This window comes from Glycine soja, chromosome 6 (genome assembly GCF_004193775.1).
Source record: "Glycine soja cultivar W05 chromosome 6, ASM419377v2, whole genome shotgun sequence".
Classification (NCBI taxonomy): domain Eukaryota; kingdom Viridiplantae; phylum Streptophyta; class Magnoliopsida; order Fabales; family Fabaceae; genus Glycine; species Glycine soja.
In genome coordinates, this window is record NC_041007.1 from 2,187,094 (window position 1) to 2,213,275 (window position 26,182).

General features: G+C 33.9%; 4 protein-coding genes across 5 annotated transcripts; 2 read left to right on the forward strand and 2 right to left on the reverse strand.

The window, feature by feature from the left end:
• Positions 1–6,324: 6,324 nt before the first annotated feature.
• Positions 6,325–10,232, forward strand: LOC114414621 (purple acid phosphatase 2-like). The gene is made up of 8 exons (XM_028378940.1): positions 6,325–6,659; positions 6,761–6,961; positions 7,072–7,183; positions 7,779–8,008; positions 8,217–8,355; positions 8,468–8,688; positions 8,940–9,061; positions 9,167–10,232. Exons 1-8 carry the CDS (start codon positions 6,462–6,464, stop codon positions 9,366–9,368), a joined length of 1,425 nt encoding a protein of 474 aa, XP_028234741.1. The 5' UTR covers positions 6,325–6,461; the 3' UTR covers positions 9,369–10,232.
• Positions 10,233–11,445: 1,213 nt separating this feature from the next.
• On the forward strand, positions 11,446–15,258 carry LOC114414622 (purple acid phosphatase 2-like). 2 transcript variants are annotated; one of them, XM_028378943.1, is made up of 8 exons: positions 11,446–11,918; positions 12,018–12,218; positions 12,316–12,427; positions 12,716–12,945; positions 13,157–13,295; positions 13,751–13,971; positions 14,599–14,720; positions 14,822–14,960. In XM_028378943.1, the coding sequence occupies exons 1-8, from the start codon at positions 11,721–11,723 to the stop codon at positions 14,847–14,849; spliced, it is 1,251 nt and encodes a 416-aa protein (XP_028234744.1). In that variant the 5' UTR covers positions 11,446–11,720; the 3' UTR covers positions 14,850–14,960. The 2 variants fall into 2 exon arrangements, with proteins under 2 accessions (XP_028234744.1, XP_028234742.1); XM_028378941.1 differs by having other exon boundaries at positions 11,447–11,918; positions 14,845–15,258.
• Positions 15,259–17,344: 2,086 nt separating this feature from the next.
• On the reverse strand, positions 17,345–18,721 carry LOC114414623 (dehydration-responsive element-binding protein 2D-like). Its single transcript, XM_028378944.1, has one exon. The coding sequence runs from the start codon at positions 18,611–18,613 to the stop codon at positions 17,864–17,866; it is 750 nt and encodes a 249-aa protein (XP_028234745.1). The 5' UTR covers positions 18,614–18,721; the 3' UTR covers positions 17,345–17,863.
• A 3,590-nt stretch (positions 18,722–22,311) lies between these two features.
• LOC114414624 (glucose-induced degradation protein 8 homolog) lies at positions 22,312–25,562 on the reverse strand. Its single transcript, XM_028378945.1, has 7 exons — positions 25,392–25,562; positions 24,348–24,489; positions 23,712–23,859; positions 23,558–23,633; positions 23,368–23,479; positions 23,155–23,246; positions 22,312–22,962 (listed from the first exon to the last, which is right to left on the reverse strand). The coding sequence occupies exons 1-7, from the start codon at positions 25,422–25,424 to the stop codon at positions 22,918–22,920; spliced, it is 648 nt and encodes a 215-aa protein (XP_028234746.1). The 5' UTR covers positions 25,425–25,562; the 3' UTR covers positions 22,312–22,917.
• Positions 25,563–26,182: the final 620 nt, after the last annotated feature.

Consider the following 26,182-nt stretch of genomic DNA (forward strand, 5'->3'; position numbering starts at 1 on the left):
AGAGTGACCTACATATATAATTTTCTCCTCTCGATCACCTTGTTTCAAAACTGGCTAAGCATGAAGATTTTGATAAGCCACAATAGTCACCCTCAAACGGGAATCATCATTTCGGTCGGGTTTAATCAGTATATTCAACTTCTCATCATTGCACAAGTTTATAAACAACGATTTGTTAGTGAGGTGCATGCTGGCATAATCCCAAGCACAAATAACTAAAACCACTAGCAATGGCCGACCGTGCATGCGTGATTGATTTAATTTGTAGCATGTTATATAATTCAAATTTATCATTGACGTGTTATTATTAAGTTCATAAATAGATGATTAAGTTAAGATTATATCGATCGTGTCAGCTTGATGCATGTTGGCACAGTAGCCCTACTCTACATCGTCTCTATTATGTCGATAGCATGCATATAATAAGACATAAAAACGTGACAAGCAGCTAAAGGCAAGGAATTATGCATAATGGGTTTAGAAGATAATTCCTTGAGGCTACAAGCCAACAGCATATCATCGTTAATTCTTGTGAAGACATGGGCAAATTGACAAAGTTATAGGCATAATTTAAGTACAGGTATGACATATATATATTTAACTAGAAGATCCCCAGGCATCAATATATAGGGTACGAATCATTAGGATATCCATGATCATATATATCGAGTTAAATCCCTTTCTTGAAAGTCTACTTTATTGACTCTATCATTTTTCCGTCGATGCTTTTCCTTTTCTGATGAAGCAAACGCACCTCTTTACTTTATGTCTTTGTCGATTTGATCAAATATATTTTCATACCAATAATATATTTCTTTTGACCAAACACAATAAATTAATTAATTAGATACTTTGTTCACTTAGTACTAGCAGCTGAGAAAATAAAATTGTATTTATCTATCCCCCAAAGGAAAAAGTTGAAAATAGTTGTTTATTTAACGCTAAAATTATTATTTGAATTAATAATATCTTAATTAAGTTATTTAAAAAAGGATTGTTAGAAATTACAGTGAGATTAAAGTATCAGAAGATTTTCATCACCGAAGAGATCTATATTATTGAGTGACGAACAAATACATAATAAATGAATTTGAAATGATACTTAATCCAAATTCTTTGAGCATTATATATATATGGAACCTCCATACTTATATATTGTCGAATTAGACCGTCTGTACTAAATGTGAGATTTCTTTACTCACATTTATCACTCAAGTAAGGATGATAATTATTATTATACTGCGCTTCAAATAAAATCACTTTATTAAATGAGTTATTGTGGTCGCGTCTTTTCTTTTCCACCAACGCCGCCGAGGCCATGGCGAAGATCGAGACGAATAGCCCTACGCCCATTCGTTGCAACGACGTGATGCCGCGGTGATGGCCGGTGATGTTGCGGAGGAAGGGGACAATGAATTTCTCGTAGACGGGTACGAGGATGAGGGTGATGGCGCTGAACACGGGGACGGAACCTGCGGGGATTTTGAAGTGGGTCCATGATGTTGGCTTGGCTTAGGAAGAAGGTTGAGAGCTGAGCGTAGGACACGGAGACACCGGAAGGACTGGAATGAAGGATTTGAACTCTTGTACTTGTGTCACCGTGCATATGCGCCATCGGTTGCTCTACTTGTCAAAAAAACCTGCACAACTTTTGGTTGTACTGCGGGGTGTGAGCGCCAACGATATCAATTTCATAACATAACCTATGATAAAGGCTCCCGTTGTTCGCTTGTCAGCAATCCTACCATGCAGATCCACGCAACGGTCTCTTGATCCTGTTAATTTCAAAAATAAAAAATGCATACTCGATCATATCATTAACTCTGTACATAATAATTAGTATCAATTCAAGTAATCAAACAAATGTTAGTTGCCTTGTGATCTAGATTGCTGGGAGGAGTCTCCATCAATTGAAGGGTGGCTTATAAGTTTAGAACTCGAATTGTTCGTGAGAAGAAATAATGTTACACCGATTTGCATTATATATATATATATATATGTTGGCAGACTATAAGGCATTTCGATCAGAGTCTGTTTTGTTTATTGCTTTGCGAGGCCTGTAACATATTAATTAACAAATTGGCAAACGCGGGCAGCCGAAGCTTTAATCCTGAATTTTGTGGCTAACAAATGGAAGCGCCACACACATCAGGCTATCAAATGATGACGGAACGAATTGCTTTATTTCTTCATAGTCAAACAAGCTTCCGTCTAATAACAAATTTTGGACTTGATATATATAATACATGACTCAGTCCATATTCTCTTCCTTTTTAATAATCTATTTATCAATGTGAAATTTAATTTTAATATGTACTAACAAGCAAAACCATTGATATTTATATATAAAAAAAACAAATTAATCATTTCCTTATTTATAATATACTAGAGTAGGTATATGTGTTATGGATCATGGTCCATGCATGGATGATCTGTTTAGCTTACGATCTGCTAGCTTGGGCTGCAAATCCTATAAAATGAGGTCATTTAAAACATGAGTTTTAATTTTCGGCCTCGTTTGCATACTCGTAGTCCAAGTATTAATAATTTATTTATTTTACTGAGAATTTTAATATTTGGTCTTACGTGCCATCACATTACCTAATGTTTATTGTAATTTAATTTTTTTTAGTTCATTTTTCTTTTTAGTTAATTTTACACTTTTTCTTAAAATTGTTAGTTTTTATTTTTAGACCACGAACCGGTCATTTAACCACAAGTTATGCAGACTAGATGCAGAGTAAGAAAATATACTTGGAAATCCCAAATGTTATACATCACGAGAGAGTGAGAAAAAAAAAGAAAAAAAAAGATAATATGATAAATAATATCATATAATAGGAATAGGGGAATGGAGAAAAATGAGAGGTTATTGAAATGTTTAAAATAAAAGAGTGTTGAAATATCATTAATTACTCTTTATTTTACATATAGGGATAAAAACAAATATATTTTAATACCTAAAATATTATTCAACGCACCTAGTAAAAGAAAATAATATATATAAATATAATAAGTAATGTAAGGAATAAGAAGAGAAATAGAAAAAAATCAAAAGTGTTAGATAGGATATTTAAAATACTAAAATAGTATCCCGAGCAAAGCTCGTGCCAGAAAAGCAAAACACAAGTTGTGTTTTATTTTAAAATGAAAAGTGATAGTGCAGCTACTAACACGTAGAACTTGCTTGGTGGTTGAACAGATTTATAAATACTATATTGATGAGATGTCAATTTAAACATCATGGCTCTAAAGACAATTTGGTTATTTTTATTAAAAATGCTAACAAATCGATCTTAAACTAGTCAACCTAATCCATTTGTCTATTTTTGCCACTACTTCACCATATTCTTGACATATATATAATAATAACTTTCATTTAAAATAAAATCTTGCTTATAGCCTATTGAAGAGCAAGTGAATTTGAAATTTTGAACCTTCTTTTTCACTTTTCACCTGCACACACAAAAGTACACTAAATCATCTAAAATCTTTTTGAATCTCCATGGTAAGAAATTTAAGAAGATTCAATTCACACTTTGATAGGCAGGGAGGGATGAATCCAAAAATCCAATAATGGGGATTATTTTTTATTTTTTAACTTTACAATTTTTTTTAATAAAGATATAGGATATCTTATAAGAGACAATTTGAATCGGTCAAGATTATTATAAATTCAAACTTAAAATCACTTATCCAGCTAAAATAATTTTGCTTCAATTGATTTACTTAGGTTATTTTTCGTAATTATTTAAATATCTAACTTCTAATATAATTATTTAACAGTTATTGACTTCTATAAAAAAATTCACTAATTTTACACATAAAACTAAAACTTATTTTTATTTCAAACAATAAAAATAAGAAAAAATAATAAAATTTTCTATAATTGAAAAATCCTATAAACGAGAGAATGACAATTATTTAATTTTTCAAAAAAAAAAAAGGTAAAGAATTTTGATATCTACTTCTTATAAAAAAAATATTTAGTAGTTAAAATTACACCCGTAAGGATAGCATAATTGATAAGCCACTATGGTGAATATAAATTTATAATAATATTAAAATTGAGGATTACTTTACATATTAAAAATAATTAGTCTAAGAAGCCAAACACAATCATATATGTAATTCTTAACTAGATTTGTTAACCCCGGTAAACGAAATAATTTCACGTGTTTAAACTCTATACTCTAACAGGCACGGTTAATTCAAATATTTTACTCTAATCATTGATTCACTTTGTTGGCATTTAAATTTTGTCTAGAAAATATTCATCTATCAATCCCAGAGAATGTTTGATTCCACACAAATCATTGATCAGATTTATATGCAAGATGAAGAAACTGTTATGCATTATAAATAATAACGTACAATATATAGATAGGGCGGCTCAAGTTTCCTGAATGTAATTCTATACACTGATGACTCATGAAGAAGGCATCGGTACTGTGGAAGAAAAATTATTTTTTCCTAGAATCAACACAGTGGCCGGGAGGAGGGGGTTGATAGTCTTTCTCACCTTATATTAATTATGCAGTTAGTCTCCAGTCAAAAAAGAAAAAAGAAAAATATAATTTCAAGATTTACCAAAATCTCACAGGATCACAAAATCACCTTTGATAGATCTCTTCAAATATATCATGATTTATCTTTTTAATTAAACATTAAATAAACAATCCAATTAATTCCTATCAAAGTACACGCATCCCTCTCCCCTTCATAAGAAAAAGCTGTTTCCTTAAACAAATCTTCCCCGTCAAAAACTCATGTTCCCTATTTTTCTTCTTCTTTTATGAATAAACAACCACAATTCTCTGTTCCCTCGGTTACAAAGGTTAAGAAGTTCTTCATTTTCTATAATTTTCATCATCTTTTGTGGATGGCTTCGTGTGTGTTTGGACGCACTTGACAAAATTATTTTTAAATTAAATTAATTTTCTAAAATTGATTTAATTATTTTTTTGTCTTAACCTCTGATTTATCTAGGAAATAAAGTGATTCTATTTCTATTTAAGTGTTTTAACATTTAGTATAAACTTTTTTATCTAAATAATTCCCGTTAAAAAAAAAATTAATTTACCTAAAATTACATGCATTAATTTGTGTTTCAATGTGATTCTGAAAAATCTAACATGAAACGAAACACTTTATTTTTCTTCTGTATTCCTTTGCGGTTGCATACTTTTCAGTTTTCATATTCTCTACAATGTCTTCTACTTTTCTATACCCAACTTCATACCATTTCTACTTGTCCAGTTTTTTCCCTAAAGCACTCGCTCATCTTCCCATTTATTAATTGGACAGTAGGCGGAACCGAAGGAAGACAACATCAACAGGAGAACACAATCAAATCGTTTAAAGGTGAGGAATACAGTACTTTCAATAGTGGTGATAGAGTAGCAATGATATTTTGTGTGAAAACGTGTCTCTACTCTCTCCCCTCATTGAATCAAATAGTTTTACTCATTTTAATAGGTTAAATAGTTTTTAGAATGTATAATGTAAGAGATCTAACTCAATCCTAAAAATTAAAAATTAGCTTGAAGGTGAGGATTATTCTTCACTTAAATATTCTAATATAAAATTACTACGACACTTAAATTATTTTTAAGAAATGGGTTAACGGAATTTTTTTAACATGTGAGGTCACTTTCATAATCTAATTATTATTTGTACTATGTCGGATTTGAGTTTGATGTACGTCAAACTAGTCTAGTCATTCAGTCTTGCTATTTGTATATTGGAAAAAATCTCAACCTGAATACCTGCCAAATCGAATTTTCTTTACTATAGTGGAGACTAAGTAAGACGAATACCTCTGTGACCACAGATTTGTTCACTGTGTCTATTATCAAAGCAATGAAGTGAGGTGAGTTTATACTCTTCATTTGTACTTCACCTCACTTGTATGAGTTATTGCTATGTATCATTTTAATTATATTATTAATATTGTATGTAAATTATTTAAATGATATTTTTATTAAGTATGCATAAAATAGAATTGAAACTTTATATGAGTTTAAGTGAATGCAATAAGATATTTTTATTATTACATTAGTAATTTGTGTCAAGTATGTAATTCATATTATTCTGAAAGAAAAAAAAAAGAGAGATATGCAAGTACTTATTGTAACTGTCGCATAGTAAGAGAAAGATACAAACAATAATTATGAATAATTCTAAATTATCCGTTTCTAACTCTTTTTTTTTTCTTTTTAGTAAATATATACCGAAACTGTTTTATATATTTATGACATCAAATGTATTTATTTATAATTATAACATTTTAAACGACTTCAAGAATTGATATCATAGTTGACCGACGGTCGGTATTAGCATCTCCTATCATCTGTTCTGTATTCTTCACTCTTGAGTGTGTTATGCTAACAAATTAATCTTCTGCATGTGATAATGTCTATGTAGTAGTAACTGGGATTCGAATCAAGAACAGAGAAGAGATGGGATTGAATTGGCGTAGAGGGGTTATTATTGTTTTTCTACTTCTTGCCTGGGTTTTATTTATTATCACTGGGGAGTTATTTTTCTTCATGGATGAAAAGACCACTACTTTTGTCAGAGATGATTCTTTGTCGGTAGATATGCCAATAGACAGTGACGTATTCCGTGTGCCTCCTGGTTACAACGCTCCCCAACAGGTAAGCGTGTCTTTTTTTTTTTTCATGGGAGATTGTAACTCATTGACTTGAGTGCCTATCTTTGTTATGCTGATTTGTGTTGAGGATGTGGATTTGGAAAGGTGCATATAACACAGGGCGATCACGTGGGGAAGGGTGTGATCATCTCTTGGATTACCCCACATGAACCCGGTTCAAGCACTGTCAAATACTGGGCCGAGAACAGTGAATTCGAATTGAAAGCTCATGGTTTTTACCTTGCTTACAAATACTTCAATTACACCTCTGGTTACATTCATCACTGCACTATTCACAATTTGGAGGTTCGTGTCGCACTTGTCCTTGTCTCGCTCTGACTTTTTCTTTTTTCTTTTTTCTTTTTTTCACTTAATAGCAATTAACACCTACCCCTTCTCATTGCAAATATATACAGTTTGACACCAAATATTACTATGAGGTTGGAATAGGGAATACCACTCGACAATTCTGGTTCAAAACTCCTCCTCCTGTTGGCCCCAATGTTCCCTATACATTTGGTCTAATTGGTGATTAACACTTCCTCTTCTATTATATGCTTAATTAACTTAATTTGTTGTGCCTTTGAATTTTGTTAGTTTGTTTATGTATGCATGGCTAATTGCCTGGAGAAACCTTTGGTGCATGGTCTTTAATTGGGCCTGTTTTTAAAGATTTGTATAGGAAATTCTAAATATTGTTTTCACTTTTCTCTTGCACAAATCTTTGGAAGTAAAATGTAAAATGAAAATGTTAAACTATTCACCTTATCCCTATAGTGTTTTCATAAGTTTTAGTCCCTAAATAGTTTTTTTGTGGCAGTTTATCACAGGATAAAGTTTCTGTTGGGGTTTTATGCTTCCAGAAGTTTTTTTTTTTTATTATTGTATTAGCAATGATGACCAAAACTTAAGTTTTATGCATATATATAAGGACTTAAACTTAAATTTTCTTGTACAAGGACTAAAACTTAAAATGGAGACAACTATCAAGATCAACAAATGAAAATAAAATAACAAGGTAGTGTAACAAGAAAAATAGAATATCAGATTTCAAAGTAAAAGTAGGCCCTTAATTCTTTAGACAAATAGGACTTGCTTTCTCAACCATACCATTATGGAGCAGGGGATCTGGGCCAAACTTACAATTCCAACACAACGCTTACCCATTATGAAAAAAATCCTGTGAAAGGGCAAACAATATTGTATGTGGGGGATCTCTCTTATGCAGATGATTTTCCATATCATGACAACACCAAGTGGGATACCTGGGGAAGATTTACTGAGAGAATTGCAGCTTATCAGCCTTGGATTTGGACTGCAGGAAATCATGAAATTGATTTTGCTCCAGAACTTGTATGTGTTACATACTTCATTACTTGACTAAGTTGTGTTTAAATTAAACCTTCCTTGACCTGTTATTTGAATTGCTTCATTTTCCAAGAAGGGTTATTTTTTATGATACATACACTCACTCTCTCATTTATTTTGTGGTAGATTTTTTGTTTGGTCTTTATGCAAAGGCCATTCTGGTTTGATTTAAAGCTACAGTGTTTTACTGCAGGGTGAAACCAGACCATTCAAGCCTTACACTTGTCGTTATCATTTACCGTACACAGCATCAAATAGCACATCTCCGTTGTGGTACTCTATAAAGAGAGCTTCAACATACATCATTGTTTTATCTTCTTACTCAGCTTTTGGTAATATTTTTTGCTTTCAAAACTTGCATAACTGAATATCAAAGAAACTTTCATGTATGCATAAGTATTTATGTTGATTTGTGAAGATACAAGTTTTCATTTTCTTTTCAAGGTAAATACACGCCTCAATACAAATGGCTTGTAAAGGAACTGCCCAAGGTGAACAGGACAGAGACGCCATGGCTGATAGTCCTAATGCATAGTCCAATGTATAATAGTTATGTGAATCACTATATGGAAGGGGAGACCGTTAGAGTATTGTACGAGAAATGGTTTGTGGAATATAAAGTCGATGTTGTATTTGCTGGTCACGTTCACGCTTATGAACGATCTGTGAGTTCTCAATTTCTGTGTCCTTACATTGCAATTGTTATATCCCAAGGATGTCTGTTCACTGCATCTACAGAATCTCTGTGCATTAATAGTGGTGTCTTTTATTCTTTATATTGTTTCATGATTTTTTTCTCTTAATTTAGGTCTGAGATATTAGCTACTATATGAATATTTTGGATGAAGTTGAATGGTATCTATGATCTACAGATATTTTATAGCAACTCATCTATTGCATATAATATTTGTTGCAGAAACGGGTATCAAATATTGCATATAGTATTGTAAATGGGTTGCACAACCCCATCAATGACCAATCTGCTCCAGTTTACATAACGATTGGAGATGGAGGAAATATAGAAGGACTGGCTACTGCGTACGTATATTAGCTAGAAATAATTTTGTTTTAAGTTTTTAGCCTTTTTAAAATAAAGTGCAATAGTTAACATCTCAGTATAATAATTGTCCTTCAATGGTGCAGTATGACAGAGCCCCAGCCAAGCTATTCAGCATACCGTGAAGCCAGTTTTGGGCATGGCATTCTTGATATAAAGAACAGAACTCATGCCTATTTTAGTTGGAATCGGAATCAAGATGGGTATGCAGTGGTGGCTGATTCCATTTGGTTGTACAATAGATATTGGACCCACCCAGAACAAACATCTCTTGCATTATTTCGGTAGTAGTAACTTATAAAAAGTGGTTTTTTGCTAAAGAAATTGAGCTATTAATTTATTTTTGGTTTGTTGCCCAGAAGACAAACCAAACAAGAGGCCAACACAACTAGATGGATATACACTGAATTGTAGTCGAATAATTCAATAATTTTCATAAAGCAGTGTTCCATGCTAACTATGTGTCTGTATTGATTTTCATCCAACCACCCAAGGGAATGATCAAATAATCATTTTCACCATCATATTTTCTCACCGCAAGGATTCTGTCATTAGTTGTTTTTGTTCTGCGAATTTCCAAGCACAATCTTTGTATGAGGCTATGAGCATAACTGCATAAGCAGGATTTTCAATATGATCCTGGTGATGTTCTATGTTATTAGTAGAAGCAGGTCATAAAGTAAGTTGCGAATCAAAGTGCCAAACTAGGAGGAAGAAAGCGTTAACTTGGTTGTGAACTGATGTAGGGAGAATGCTAACGCAGTTGTTTTCGCCTTTATAAGTCCCACATAGACTAGAATATTGAATAGTTAAATGTTTATAAACCTTGAAATAAGACCACAGTTTGCCGAGCTGGGTTGCGCCAGCTTGTCATCCAAGTGGGGGCATCAGAGTGATGGAACAGTCTTCGGGCTTGCTGGGTTGGGCTCTGGCTGCATTCTGCTGGCCTGTCCGTTCCAAGTTGTGAGTTGAGCTACGGGACTTGAGCGAAGGCCCAAGTTTCTGGGTTCCTAGACTTGAGGGCACAGCGTGAGGCTGGTTTAACAGAGCAGCGAATACCTCAGGCTTCCAACAGTGGAGGGATAACAGGCTGCTGCAACAGCAGTCCACAATGGCCTGGTGAGCCCATTTCCTTGAACCATCACTTTTTAATTTTTTTTTTTTATATGAAAACGGGCCGTTGTAGAGTTGCAATATACCAGTAGTGAGAAAATGGTTACCGGTCAATGTTGAGTCTCTAGTATTAGAAATTTAATTTATATAAAAATTCAATCTGAATGCCATCCTCGTCATATTCTCCATTAATTTCTTGTACAACATATGAATTGTTAGGTATGAAGGTTTCTTCCCAATCAAACTGTGAACAAGAAAATGTTTACTTGTTATTAAACTACTTGAATATTTTGGTTGTCTACTTCAGTCATGGAGTCTTGATCAAAGACAGAGCCCAAAATCTATTAAAAGGAGGTCAATTTTTTTTCTTACTTTGAAACTATTTAACTTAAATAATCATTTTCATAAACATATTTACAAAAAATTAAAGTTGAATTTTATTTCAAATAATAAAAACAAACTAGTCAACTCGAAGTTTACTTCTTAACGCCAAGAGTTTAGACTAAAGGAATACCAAATAAATTATGTAAGCAAGACCAACATATAGCGGGATTCTGTACACCATGAAATCTTAGTCATCCAAAATAAATTATGTATATTCAATAATATAATTAAAAAAAAATAGATCTTAAGATTATGATTATAAGACCTTGCATTGCTTTTTAAATACCAAAACTCCTAGCACACTAACTCCAGTACAGGTGTTTTTTTAACCATGTCTATTAACAAACAATAAATAAAGTTTATTGCTATTAATTATGTTACTAATATTCTACTAACATTATGTTGGATGGAGTGAAATTGAGTTAAAATATTTAAGTAGGATATCAAATTTGAATTTTATGAACAAAATAGAAGAGATTCTATTAAAATGATCAACAATTTTTTTTAATAAAAATTAATTATTGAAAAAGTTAAAAACTATTTCTATGATAAAAAAAATGGTTATTAATATAGTAAGTGAAATGATACATACTGAAGATTAAAAAATTCTTACTCCACAAGCTCTCATTTTTTTAAAGAGTTGTATTATTTATATAATATTTTTTGTTTATTATTTATAAAGTAGTAGAGTATACGAGTTTAAGTGAATACAATAAGATATTTTATTACAACAATAGTATTGTTTCTGGATTTTATTTATTTATTCATTCTGACAACAATAGTATTTTGTGTAATTAAAAGTATTATTCTGAGGATAAAATAATGAGACATGGCATACCGAGCATATAAAAGATCATTGCATAACAAGAGAAAGATAAAAACAGTAACTTTAGTTGCTTCTTTAGGCTTATTTTCATTATTTCATGGAGAAATGAAAGGAGATTTAAACGACTTTAAGGATTGATGTCATCATCTCTGGCCGATGTTGGTTGCACGTTGGGTCCTCTGTTGTGTGTATTCTTCCAGTGCCGCGTGTTTTAATGATTGGTGACTAGCACAAGCATATTCGAACCACCCAGATGAATATTCCTTCACCCTTAGTATAGTGTAGTAGCCACTGGGATTCGAATCAACAGAGAAGAGATGGGATTGAATTGGCATAGATGGGTTGTTAGTGCTTTTCTACTTGTTGCATGGGCTTTAATTCTTGACACTGGAGAGATATGTTTCTGTATGGGTGGAAAGACCAGTGATTTTCTGAGAAATGATTATTTATCGTTGGATATGCCAATAGACAGTGATACGTTCCGTGTGCCTCCTGGTTACAACGCTCCCCAACAGGTAATAACTAATAAGCGTGTCTTTTTTCATGGGAGATTGAAAATATAAGTATCCTATCTTTGTTATGCTGATTTTTGTTGAGGATGTGGATTTGGAAAGGTGCATATAACACAAGGAGATCACGTAGGGAAAGGTGTTATCATCTCTTGGATTAGCCCACATGAACCCGGTTCAAGCACTGTCATTTACTGGGCTGAAAACAGTGAATTCAAATGGCAAGCTCATGGCTTTTTCCTTACCTACAAGTACTTCAATTACACCTCTGGCTACATACATCACTGCACTGTTCACAATTTGGAGGTGTGTGCCGCACTTGTTCTTGCCTAGCTCTCACTATTTTTTTTCACTTTATAGCAATTGGGTAACACCTACCTCTTCTCATTGCAATTATATACAGTTTGATACCAAATATTACTATGAGGTTGGAATAGGGAATACCACTCGACAATTCTGGTTCAAAACTCCTCCCCCTGTTGGCCCCGATGTTCCCTATACATTTGGTCTCATTGGTAATTAACACTTCCTCCTCTATTATATGTGTCTATGCGTAAATAACTTGACTTGTTGTAGATGTGAAATCTATTTACTTGATTGTGTATGTATAGCTAATAATCTATGTTTGCCAGAGAAACCTTTGGTAATTGGTCTTGAGCTGTGGCCTGTTTTTAAATATTATTTTAACTTTTTCTTGCACAAATATTTGGAAACAAAATCAGATTTAAGATTAAAAGTAATTAGTCCTTAATTCTTTGGTAAAATTGGACTTGTTTTCTCAACCATGTGGCATTATGGAGCAGGGGATCTAGGCCAAACTTACAATTCCAACAGGACGCTTACCCATTATGAACAAAGTCCGGCCAAAGGGCAAACAATATTATATGTGGGGGATCTTTCTTATGCGGATGATTATCCACTTCATGATAACATAAGGTGGGATACATGGGGAAGATTCACTGAGAGAATTGCTGCTTATCAGCCTTGGATTTGGACTGCGGGAAATCATGAAATTGATTTTGCTCCACAACTTGTATGTGTTACATTACATACCTTATTACTCTACTAAGTTATGTTTAAGTTGGACTTTCCTTTTACCTGCTATGTGAATTGCTTCATTTTCTTGAAAGGGTTATTTTTTGTGATATTATTCGCACTCCCTTTAGTTTTGAGGTTGATTTTTTTATTTGGTGTTATGCTAAGGCCTCTCTAGTTTTATCTAGAACAACAGAGTTTTACTGCAGGGTGAAACCAGGCCTTTCAAGCCTTATACTGCTCGTTATCATGTGCCATACAAAGCATCAGATAGCACATCTCCATTGTGGTACTCCATCAAGAGAGCTTCAGCATACATCATTGTTATGTCCTCTTACTCAGCTTTAGGTATTTTTTTTTCCCGACACGTGTTGGTAGCTTTTAAAATCCAATGTGTCATATTGAAATGAGAAGTGGGAAGTTGTTTCTACTAAAACAGATACAACTTTTTAAAGGAATATTGAAATTAGGGATTTTTATTTCTTAAATGACTGCAAATAATAATTACTAGCAGAAATTCAATTGTATAATTTGAGATTTAGAATTTAGAAATATATCTTAGATTGAATAAACAAATCCCATGAGCTAATTATCCTGTGACCTACTCCCTACTCCCTACCTCATATACTCTCTACTTCCAAATGTTTCGCTTGACTGAATTAGCGATTTTGGTTTTTGCTATGTACGAAAATGTGGCAATTATGCACAACTGAAGATCATAAAAACTCTCATGCATGCATACACTAAGTATTTAACTATTTATTTTTAATTTCTGAAGAAACAGATTTTCATTTCTTTTCAAGGTAAATACACTCCTCAGTACAAATGGCTTGAAAAAGAACTGCCCAAGGTGAACAGAACCGAGACACCCTGGCTGATAGTCCTCATGCATAGTCCGATATATAATAGTTATGTGACTCACTATATGGAAGGGGAGACAGTTCGAGTAATGTATGAGAAATGGTTTGTGGAATATAAAGTTGATGTCGTCTTTGCTGGTCATGTTCATGCTTATGAACGATCTGTGAGTTCTAAATTCCTTATTATCCTTACACTACAATTGTTATATACCAAGGACGAGTATTCATTGCATCTACAGGATCTTTGTGCGTTAATAGTGGTGTCTTTTATTCTTTATATAGTATCCATGATTTTCACTCTTAATTTTGGTTTGAGATATTAGCTACTGAAGATTCTTGATGAAGTTGAATGGTACTAGGGTCAACATATATTTTCTAGAAATTCATCTATTGAAAGTGGTCAAATAAAGATGGCAGAGTTCTACAGCTTAATTTTCTTGTACTTAAATTATCTTTATCAGTAAATGACAATTTGCACAATTACATTCATGAAAGATCATATATGGGTGGGGGGAGGGGTCGAAAACTATATTTAGATGTTTATGCAACCTCTCACTTCCTCCCATAGTTTGGTGAGTATAGAACTTGCTTGCATCATGTCTTTGCTTTCTTATTTCTTAATGTCTCTTCATGCAATGATCAAGAAAAAGGAATTGAAAGCAAACATTGAGACAATTATGGATCAAAATTGCTTCCATGTTTTATAATTTTGAGGAAATAAATATCTACTCTCAACTTCTTGAGGAAATGAACAAAACCCTGATAACCCCGTACGTGTGTCTTTGTTGCAGGAACGTGTATCAAATATTGCATACAATGTTGTAAATGGGCTGTGCAGACCCATCAATGACCAATCTGCCCCAGTTTACATAACGATTGGAGATGGAGGAAATTTAGAAGGACTGGCTACTGCGTACGTATATTAGCTAGCCATAAATTGATCTATATGGCTTCATTATTTTTCCTATTGTTATTGTTATTAATTTTGTTCAAGCTTTCACCCTTTTTATTCAGTATATTGGCCTTCAATGGTGCAGTATGACAGAGCCCCAGCCAAGTTATTCAGCATACCGTGAAGCTAGTTTTGGGCATGGTATTCTTGATATAAAGAACAGAACTCATGCCCATTTTAGTTGGAATCGTAATCAAGATGGATACGCAGTCGTGGCTGATTCCGTTTGGTTGCACAATAGATACTGGAACCACCCAGAACAAACATCTCTTGCTGCTTTTCGGTAGAATAATTTATTAGAACTGGTGTGGAATCAATTGACAAGGTGTAAAATACGTAGAATCTCTTTTTGTGGTTCCAAATGTTTCACTAGTTGCGCCCATTGTATATACTATGATAGAAACTGCTTCCCGCGTTAATTTCATATTTGATACTATTTCATAATACAGTATTGTGAAGCACATATTCAATCCGGATACTAAATACAGGTTAATGATTTGCTCGGTACTTCAAATATTAGGATATCATCGCATTAGTCATCTAATGGTTTTTGTCATGAAATTAGTCTTTATATTAGTTATTTAATAACTTGTCCCTAAATGAGCTCATAAAACCATTAAAACGTATGCTTCCCCATGTTGACCCTTTGAAAATCAGTGACGAATTCAGGTTATAGGGATAAAATAATAGATTATATCTTGCTTCACATAAAATGATCAGACTATAAGTAGTGCAATTCTATAAATTCCAGATAAAATTGTGTTCATTTTTTTTATTCCAATAATTGATTCCAGTAAACCTGAAATAACAACAAAACAACTCTTTCAATTCTTTTTTTTTTTTAGATTTCTAATTGTTTTTACAATTCCGATATATGATGAAAATTAACATATCAAAAAAAGTGGAAGACAAGGAAGTTTAGATGCAAACATAACATTTTTGATAATATTGAAAATTTTGCCAGTGTTCCAAGCTAACTCTAATTTCAAAATCACCTTAACTCTCCTGTGAAGGCTGAACGAACATTCACCATCTTTATTGTCTAACTAGCTATCTAAACACCACTTTGTGAGCTACTATCCCACTCAGACATTCAGCTTCCCCAATATTTCCTTTGGAGGCACTGTGTGAATTGATTTTCACCCAACTCATAGGAGGAAATATGATTATTTAATTATTTTCACCATCATATTTTTCCACCCCAAGGATCTGTTATAAGTTGCTTTTGCTCTGCGAATTTCCAAACTTAATTCAGAAACAGTGTATGAGCATAGACAGGATTCTCAATATGATGGTCATGATATTCCCTATTCCTTCTATAGCATATGAACCAAGAGGTGAGGTCGGCGATAACGAAGGTACGTTGCCAACCAAAGTGTCAAACAATGAGGAAGAAAGAGTTAACTTGGTTGTGAACTGATGTCGGAAGAATGAACTAAGCATGCTAAAATGCAACTTGTTTTCGCCTTTCGAAGTCCCACACTTTCTAGAATACGAAAATGATAAATCTTTATAAGCCTTGTGGGAAATACTTCTGCTTGCCGAGTTGGGTTACTCCAGCTTGTGACCCAAGTGGGGGCTTCAGAGTGATAGAACAGCTTTCGGGCTTGCTGGGTTGGACTGTAGCTGCTATCTGCGGGCCTGCCCGCTCCAAGTTGGGAGTTGAGCCTCGAGTCTTGAGCGAAGGCCCAAGTTTCGTGGCTCCTAGACTTGAGGGCACAGCGTGAGGCTGGTTTAACAGAGCAGCGAACACCTCAGGCTCCCAACAGTGGAGGGATAACAGGTTGCTGCACCCACAGTCCACAATGGCCTTGTGAGCCCATTTGCTTGGACCATCACTCTTTCATTTTTGTTAAAGTTGTTTAGTTGGGGCCAGACAAACTCATTTCTTCAATTATTCTATTTAACTCAATAAGTCGCTCTCTCGTATCATCCATGACAATTCTGTAAATCTGCAAGAACAGTAATATAATGTTTAGTGTCTTTAGAATTTGAAATTCACATAAAGTTCAGTGTGATGCGCGTGATACTCTATTAATTTCTTCTAGAGCATATGAGCTACTAGGTATAATTTCTTCTATTAATTTTTAAAATACATTATAAAGAAAAACCAAATAATGATATCGAAACATAAGAATGATACATGAGTAAAGAATATTATTATACTTTTTTATAGAAAAAAAAGCGTGTGAAAAATGTTTCACTTTTAATTACTATCTGTGCTGTACAATTAAACAGAGAGGGAGTCTGTAATATTATTTCACGGCAGCTTATTCCAATAGTGTTTTAGGCAACCTGTTTGTTGATTTGGTATTATAATATTACAAAAAATAATTAAATTTAAAGAAGTATAACACAATATTGATGAACTTAAATTGAGTCACACACATATATATATATATATATAAGAGGTAGTTTCAAGAAATGTCAAGGTAGTCAAGTTTCAGTGTTAAAAAGGTGAAATTATTCAAACTTTCATGTAAGAACAATAGAATCCTCAAACTTGAAAGGAGGCTTAGAATCTTAAAAGTTTTAATGGAATCTTTCACAACCCACGTTTGATTCCCTAACTGGATCAAATCATAAGAAATTTAAAACGAAATTTTCTAAACATAAACATAGACTACAATAATACATTTTATATGTACACCATTATTACTACACAACTACTAGTTGTACATTCTTATTGACATATATAACTCACAAGATGCTTACATAAAACTCACAATAAACTGCACAAAAGCTAACACAACTTATTAATATCGGGGCGATAGAGCATCACCACCATCCCTTATCGTATTAAGTAATATTTACATATAACATAATATTACTATAGACTATAAGGCAGAAAACGACGTCGTGCGAAAATAAGCACGTCATGGTTTTCCATACACTCCAAGGTAGACACCATATATATGATATGATATAGTATCCTATTTAACTAAACTAGTCTTAATTTGGGTATCATATATGTCTTTACAAAGTACTTACTTACCCCTCTTATATATACACTATATATTTTAACAAGCAGATATCAGTCCAGCTGGCATGAGAAGAAAAGCTATAGCTTGTGGCTTTCCCTTGCCCTTTTGAAAGTGATGAAATTACATGCACCATGGGGTTTGCAGAGAGTCCCACACACCCACATCGGCCAAGTTGTTACCCGATGAATAAATCGCAGTCTCTGCTGCAATTTGAGGAAAATCTAGAGACATGGCAGCTTCAGCCCAAATAGAATCATCAAAAACTGGCAAACCCTCATTCATTGTACCCCACGAAGGACGAAAGTCACCATCATTCTCCACAGGCTTGGGATTGGTGTCCAAGGGAAGAGACACGATGGAGTCACTGGTGTAAATTGGTACTCCAACTCCAACCTGCTGAGAGGCCATGGAAACTTCTGAAGGATTATTGGTGTTGTTGTTGAAATTATTAGAACATGTAGCCATGTCCATGTAATTGTTTTGAATCTGCTGCTGCAGGTTCTCCATTTGAGGAATCTGAGTGTTGTTGGAAACAGAAGAAGGTGGTGGTGGACACTGAGATTGTGATTTGATAGAGAGCTCTGGTAAGTTGAGTTTGGCATCAGAGCCATAGAGCTTACGTGCAGCAGCATCATAAGCCAAAGCAGCTTCATGAGAGGTCTCAAAAGTCCCGAGCCAGAGCCTAGCACCTCGATTGGGTTCACGGATTTCAGCAACCCATTTTCCCCATGTTCTCTGCCTCACACCTTTGTAGGTGCAACTAGCATTCTCGGGACCTCCTTTCCCTCTCATGCACCCTTTTCTCGAGCTGGCTTGTGCTGGCTTCTTCACTTGCTTTCTCTCCTCAATTCCCATGCCCGATTTCAGCATTTTGAAACCTGTGGAGGATTGTTTTGTAATGATGAGGGAAGTTACTTATAACAACAGAAGTGAGAAGAGAGATAAGTTCAATAGCTTCTTTTGTTATAAAGAGGGTATGAGGTTGATGGGGGGCTATTTATATTGCCAAAACCAAGAGAGAGTAAATACTAAGTACAAGACTTCAAGTACATGAAACGTGGCCAAATGGTGGGACCGTGATGCTACTTGGCATTGTGAACCAGACAGATCGTGTCCACTACGAGCCTCACTGTTGATTTCTCTGATACACACTTGGCCTTCTCTTTTCTAGGCATATAAGCTAAGCTCATGTGGCAAACAGCCAACAATGCCAAACAGAATTCAAATTGTTATTGAATTTATTATACAACTTATTTATTTATTTATTTGGGAGGAATTTTTGTGATGGATACGATGGTAAGGAATAAAAGAAGAATAAAAAATTAGAGCAAAGTGTTAAAGAAAATTAAAGCTGTGGGTGAGAGGAGGCGGTTGTATGGATAATGTGGATTTTATGCCTTAGGTAGAAAATTTGGATTCGGATAAGTCATTTACCATTGGGTGGGAGCGGTGTCATTGGAAGGAAACGGTTCAAGATAAGTGCTTGCGGGGGTTCCAAAACTGCGCACATGAAAATTAGCAATCAATCCCAAGTGTCTCAAGGGAAATGAGAAATCAGTGAATAGTAAAAGGCAAAACACGATCCAATGGTGTGAGACACCACACGTACCAAATGGGACGCGGGTACGAGTTTACCGAAATTGATCGGCAATGACATTGCACACACCCCTTAACTATTATGGTACATGTTCATACTTCATATCCTTCTTTTTTGTCGTTTGTAACACACTACTATGATAAATCATTTGCCGTTACAAACAAATAAGGTAGAGAGAAGAACTTAACTAGGGGGTTGTCATCATAGAAGAGGACCGTTAGTGTTATGGAATATAGCTAGCCCCTTCTTAGCCAAAAGCATTAACAACAAAACTAGCGGTGGATGGAAAAGACTAGATAAGGAGTGACAGAGAACAAGAGATAAGCAGTCTTTAATATTTACTACTGTATGAATATGAATTGCGGGATTCGTCATTTATATAGGCAGGGTGCATGTCATAATCTGTGTCACACTTCATGGTGCATCACATTAAATTCAATTAGCAACTTCTTACCAAAAAAAGAAATTCAACTAGCAAGTGAAGCATCGCATCCAATGGGCAGAAGCCAACAAGGGGGAAGGTAGAGTAGAGTCAGCAAGGCAACACGTTTCTCTTTCGTTCAAATCAAGGTTTTCAAAACCAAAACCCCCGATAACCTAATTTGTAGTTAGTGCTTGTTTGTTTTAAATTTATATTGGGTATAATTAAGTTTGAATATAGATCTCCATCCAAGTGTTTTTGATGTCTTAAGTTCCACAATTTCTCTACCCAAATTAATTTTGTATCGGTAGGCAAAAAAAAGAAGGAAAATATATATATATATATATATATATATATATATATATATATATATATATATATGAACTAGTCCTAGTGTTATGTTATTAGAAGGTCAAGAATGGTATGTGTTCATCTCATTGGTTAAAAAAATTATGGTATGAATCTTCTGAATAGGCGTTGCTATTGTTGCATGGAAATGGGAGTGCCAATATTCAAAACTCAAGCAATTTAGAACAAAACAAAGTATCAAGGCTTATATATAAGAAGCCTTTTGTATTCTAAACCACTGTTAGATGTTATCTAGATCAAAGACAGCTACATTATCTCGTAGCATCAAACATATTTAAACCTTATTTTTCATATGATAATGATGAAATAATCAAAAATAAAAATATATAACAATGTCACGTGTCAGTATCTACATAAATTGTCTTTTACATGTGCATTGTTAATGAGATTCGTGTAACAAAAGGGGGAAATTTCACCCCACATCCAATGTAACTCTAAAAAACTAAAGGTTGTAAAAGAGATAATACACGAATGAAAGAGATGAATTGTGATGCACCTTTTTGCACAATATAATGTAACGTGGAAAGATATCAAGTCTCAGTTGAGCCATGGCCATCACCATAATCTCACAGCAAACAAACCTATTTTTTTTTTTATTCTTAGAGTTAAGCATGATCAAGGATAAAATTATCTACAGTGTGTTTAGTTCCACATTTTCGAGCACTAGATGCATGTCACACAAGAAGCTACATAGAGTAGCTTTTATGGGGTTTTCTTTTCATTTGACATGAAAAGGCTGCGACATATACATTCTATTCATCTGTATTTGGACACATCTCAAACACGTAAAATTACATCCATCTCTTGAAATGCGTAGAAGCTACATCAGGTTATTTTTAGAAAGGCATGCGCATCATGCATCATGCATCAGACATGAGACCGAACACGCTGTTTTACTTATTATGCGTGTACCATCGATCATTTTCGGATATTTAAGATGCAAAACTTAAGCAAATAGTGACACGCAGGGCACTGTTACTTGCAGTTTTGTATTTACTTGTTCTAAAACTATTGATATCTAAGATTAACCTGTACAGATTAAGAAGCATTTTATAAATGTAAAATATTCATATATTTAGTCTAAAAGTTCTTATTTAATACTACTATAAGATTTAAATGTGATTTTGTTGAAGTGCTTTTAAATAAGTTATAAATGTTGTATTTCTCGTAAAGATCAAATTTAATTATTTTAAATAGGAGTGTATGTGGAAGAAAAAATTAATGAGTATTCATGCCATAGTTTGGTGAATATTAGAGGTTGTAGTCCTTCTTATCTTCGCCATAGTTTGGTGAAGAGTATTTATGATGTTCATAAATTCAAAGGTACGTAGTATTCTTAGGATGCATGTTGATCGTGAAGTGAAGCTAATCAAGTTGCTGATGACAAGCTAGCGCAACATGGTATGTATTCCTTGAGCAATTTTCATATCTTTGATTTTATGTCTCAATTTATTTGTGATGAGATTTAGCAGATGCTTGTATTTCTTTCCCTGGAGGTCTCTAGGTGTGAATAAAATGCATTTCACAAAACAAAAAAAAAAACAAAGGAGTATATGTGGAAAAAAAATTGAGTCTTGAAAAATTTATAAAATATCAATAGCTATGGAATTTAAAATAAATAAAAAACACTAAAACATCAAAAGTATTTTACCTATACGAAACATGCATAACAAAATTATTAAATCGTTCAGAAAGTCAAAAGTATAACAAATGATATGCAAATGGATAAAAATTACCCCGACAAGCCACATCATTGTAATGCACTAATTTCATTTAGCGTCGATTTGGTAGTCTGAAAATTGTGGGGGAAAGAGAAGGAAAGGCAGAGAAATAGGCTAGAAATCAAAAGGTTCTGCGATTTGGTAGCTATGAAACAGTGATGAAAAATAAAAAGTGATGGATCTATACAAAAACATTTCCGAGCAAAAGATGGCAGAAATAACAAACAAAAGGGTGAGAACATGGTCCTAATAGCGTTGTTCTCATGCCTACAGAGAGAGTGTGCAATAAAGTGATAATTGATTATGTTACAAGATAATGGATATGTTATATTTTGCGTATATAATGGATTAAGTGATTTTGATTAAAAGTGCATCTTTGGCACAAGCGTTAGTACATGGTCAGATTAAAATTTGCAACAAACTTAAGTTTTGATATATACCAAAATTATAAGAATGATACTAAAATAAAATTAAAAATTCATAAAAGACCAAATAGAAAATTAATTCAGACTTGCCTTTTGTACACACCCAACGTTTTATGTACCAAAACGTTGATAACTTGATACTCCCAACACTGACAATAGAGATTTTAGTCTTCAATCTTCCTTTCATATCCACATACATGTAACCTTACATCAAATATTAAAACAATATAACGTATATCCTTGTTTTGGCTGCTCAACCTCAATGGATTGAAAATCATCAGGGAAATTATGGTACTTAATTTTGTCTGCCCAACCTTGAAATGGATTGAAAATAACCTAACTTAGTATAAATTATGGAAGTTGAAATTAGGCCACAGATGAGGTCAACTGCCTCGGACAGGAGGATCATCTCAATCTTGCATTTTTCGCCAAGGCCACCCATAGATTACTCATGCCTCACAAAAGTGCAGCAAGACCAAAAAGATCAAGATAGCTTGGCAACAAAGAATTTATAGATGAAAAGGCATTCAAAAATCTTTACACCATGATGAAACCATACACCAATCCAATGAGACAAGAAAGCTCAAGGTAAACAACGAGCTTCATTCCCCAATTGACTCTCCATTTTTTACTGTTTTCCATCAACTTCTGAGAAAATCCTTTAAGGAAAATGGTGGAGGTGCATCCTGCAAAGAGTAATGAAAGAATTAGCTTGAACACTAATTTATGCATAATATAGTAGCTGCATCTCCTTTAATGCTTGTGCTAAAATGCTCAGTGAACTGACCCAAAAAGAGTAGAGCTATCCAAATTCAATGTTATCTCAGTTAGACAGAAATTTGCATCAAATCTTAAATTACATAAGCTACACCCATTACCTTGCCAGCTTCTTGACTTAAGCATTGTCTTACAACTGTAGCCTGCTGTATTAGCCTCTCCATTGCTGTGTAACTGGGAAGATTCAAGTGTGCTGGCAAATTACCCAGCATCCACGGGAAAAAAAAAATCATATATTTAACATGGATAGGAAAAAGCATCATGATTTGCAACAAAATATATTAAAGAAACATGCAGATATCAAGTTAACCAACCAAGAATAGCTCGATTCAAACTATCTGCAACCTGTTGCCGATACTCTAAGCTAAGGAGATGAAACATTGGGGATTTCTCTGGCTCCTTATAAGCAAGAAGGGCCATAAAGTCCTGCAACATTGGCAGCTAAATAATTATTCAGTCTCAACCACACACAACATAAAAAAGCTATTCAAAATGCGAACATACTTCAAGCTTTTCCATATATTTGGGCTCCTTTCCGAAAGGGCCCAATTTGGTCTGAGCAAACTCCAAAGCTTCTGTGCTGCCAATAAAATGAAATTATATGAAAGCAGGAAGTTTACAATGTGTTCTCTTAGAGACAAAACTAATCTCTGCTCACCATTTCCTTGAGCAGACAAGCTCAACAAAATGAAGGCTTAGTAGATCAAACTGCAAATCCTTATTGTTCTCTAGAATATCTTTTGCCAGCTGTTCAGTAAGCTCAATAGCCTTGAGTGCATTTCCCTCTAGTGCAAAGTGAAAGATTCCTAAAGACAAATGAAATTTATCATCAAGAAAGTCTTCACAACTAATAATAGGATCCAATAAAAAGGCAATAAACTTCTCAGGTGTCAGGAGCATTTCCCAACTCCTCTGTGGCTCTGCCCTGCAGACTGCGGGGGAGGAAATATTAAAATGTAAAGAGAAGCCCAGCAAATATCTTAACATAGTAAAGAAGATCCGCCACAAAAAAAAAAAGTATAATCACAACTCAAATGTGTTTTAAGACAAAAGTCAGCAGTCATTTCAAATAACCACAGATGTTTTAAGTGGTATTAAAGCATACAACAGTTCAGCATCCCTCGAGTTGGGGTTGACTTGACTATTCCAATGTGCATTTTTAGATGATGCAGAGAGTGGTTATGAGTGAACACTAGGTAACATAAAACTTCCTAGGCTGAGCAAGCAGATAAAATATGATCAGGAAACAACACTTGAATTAATCTTGTGTGCCCAAAAATAACCACAAACCTACTTTTCCTTTTATCCATGTCTTCCAAATAATCTGCCGGCTGCGTTGCCCCAGTGCAAGCAATGAATGATTCTACTGATTCTTTGTAGCAATTATGTATAAGATATGACAGAACAATGTTGTGGATGTCATTATCATTTACAGCCTGTAAATTCAAGTAGCCAAGAAAAAAGTGTGGAACCTCATTAACTATGGCAAGAGAATCAATGGAACCAGGAAATCAAACAATTCAGTTAGAAATCCAACAAAGCACACTAAAAGGGTTCAATCTCAACTGAAATTTGCTTTTGGTAGATAAAATTTACGGAAAGGAGATGCGGCATAGCGCTTCAATCCAAGACAAGAAAAGTCTCCGGGTTTAAAGAACACTTACAAAGAAACTTCCGTTTATTTAACCTCGAGGAGAAGAGCGAGGGTTGAAACCTAAATACCCTGTCTTAGTCCGCTCAACCAACCCCTTGGGGTTGAATTATGTTCTCTTTCAAAAATAAAAATGAGGGCAAAAAAATTTAATCACCGGAACCAAAACGCAGATTAGTGGTAATTCATGAGAGAGCAACATAGGGTACGCAGCAGCGGATGAGAAATATTATATTTTTCATGTGTCCCAATCCCTCGTTTGTTCAATTTTGGCCATCAGAAATTAGGGTTAGGAAATATCTTTGAGGAGATAATTTAATTGAAATATTTGCAACACGGTTCAAGGGTTTCGCTGAGAGTGAGGAATATCTTTTATCGCAACAACAACATGATATTATTAATATCCACCGGCCAATTACGCACGAGGGTCTGCATTATAGTCGAGTCCTTAATCAATAACTTGGTTAAGAAACCAAACTAAAGTGAAAGGAGCAACAAAATTATTGGATAGTTTAGTGGCCTAAGATGGAATCAGGATATGACAAATTCACAACGCAACAGCGCTATCGTTAAAGAAGAAGAAAAATCATAAAGCAGAAACTTGAGTGGTAACAGTAGGGCACGGAGAAGAAAAAACGAAAGAGTATTGTCGTTATTGATAAGATAAGAAGAGAAATTGAAACATACAAGGTTTTCATATTGACGAGGATCGAGGTCCATGGATGTTTAGTGGGAGATGGGAGAAGGGAGAAGCACAAAGTGAAAGACGGCGCACGATCCGATTCCAATACACCACCGTGTGTGTTGTTTCTCAACTTAACCACGTGACGTGCCTATGGCCCTGCCCGCCTGCACGTGAGCGAGCCACCCAGTGCAGCTAGAAGACGTTTCACTGGGGACAAGTTCTCTCAAAATCAATAAAAATTTATTTGATTATTTATGGGAAATTTTTAAATAGAATTAATATATTTATTTTTAAAAGTTAATGTAAAAATAAATAAGAGAAAAATAATTTAATGTTTATGTATTACCCGTGTCAAATAATTTTATGCTATCATTTGAATTATTTTTTTCATTAGTTCATTAGAATTTGCTTTCAAATAATTATTTTTAAAATTAACAAACTTATCATATATAATAAATATGATTAGATAACTGTATAAAAATTTTAATATTATCAATGAATAACCATTTTCTCTTATATAATTTAATAAAGAATAAAATGATATTTTTATAGTAGTAAAAGAAAAATTAAACTTAGAAAACTAAGATTTCATGATAAATTGATTAAAACATTCTTGAAAAATATCTTCCCAAAAATGTTATTTTTTTAAAAATATATATATCAAACATGAAAAATTAAGGGTCTTTTGGGGTGGTTTTTAATCTTCAGTTTCAAAATTCATAAAAATAACAAATAATTTTAGTTTTAGTTTGAAAAATAATTAATTATTTTTTAAAATATGATTAGTTTCAAA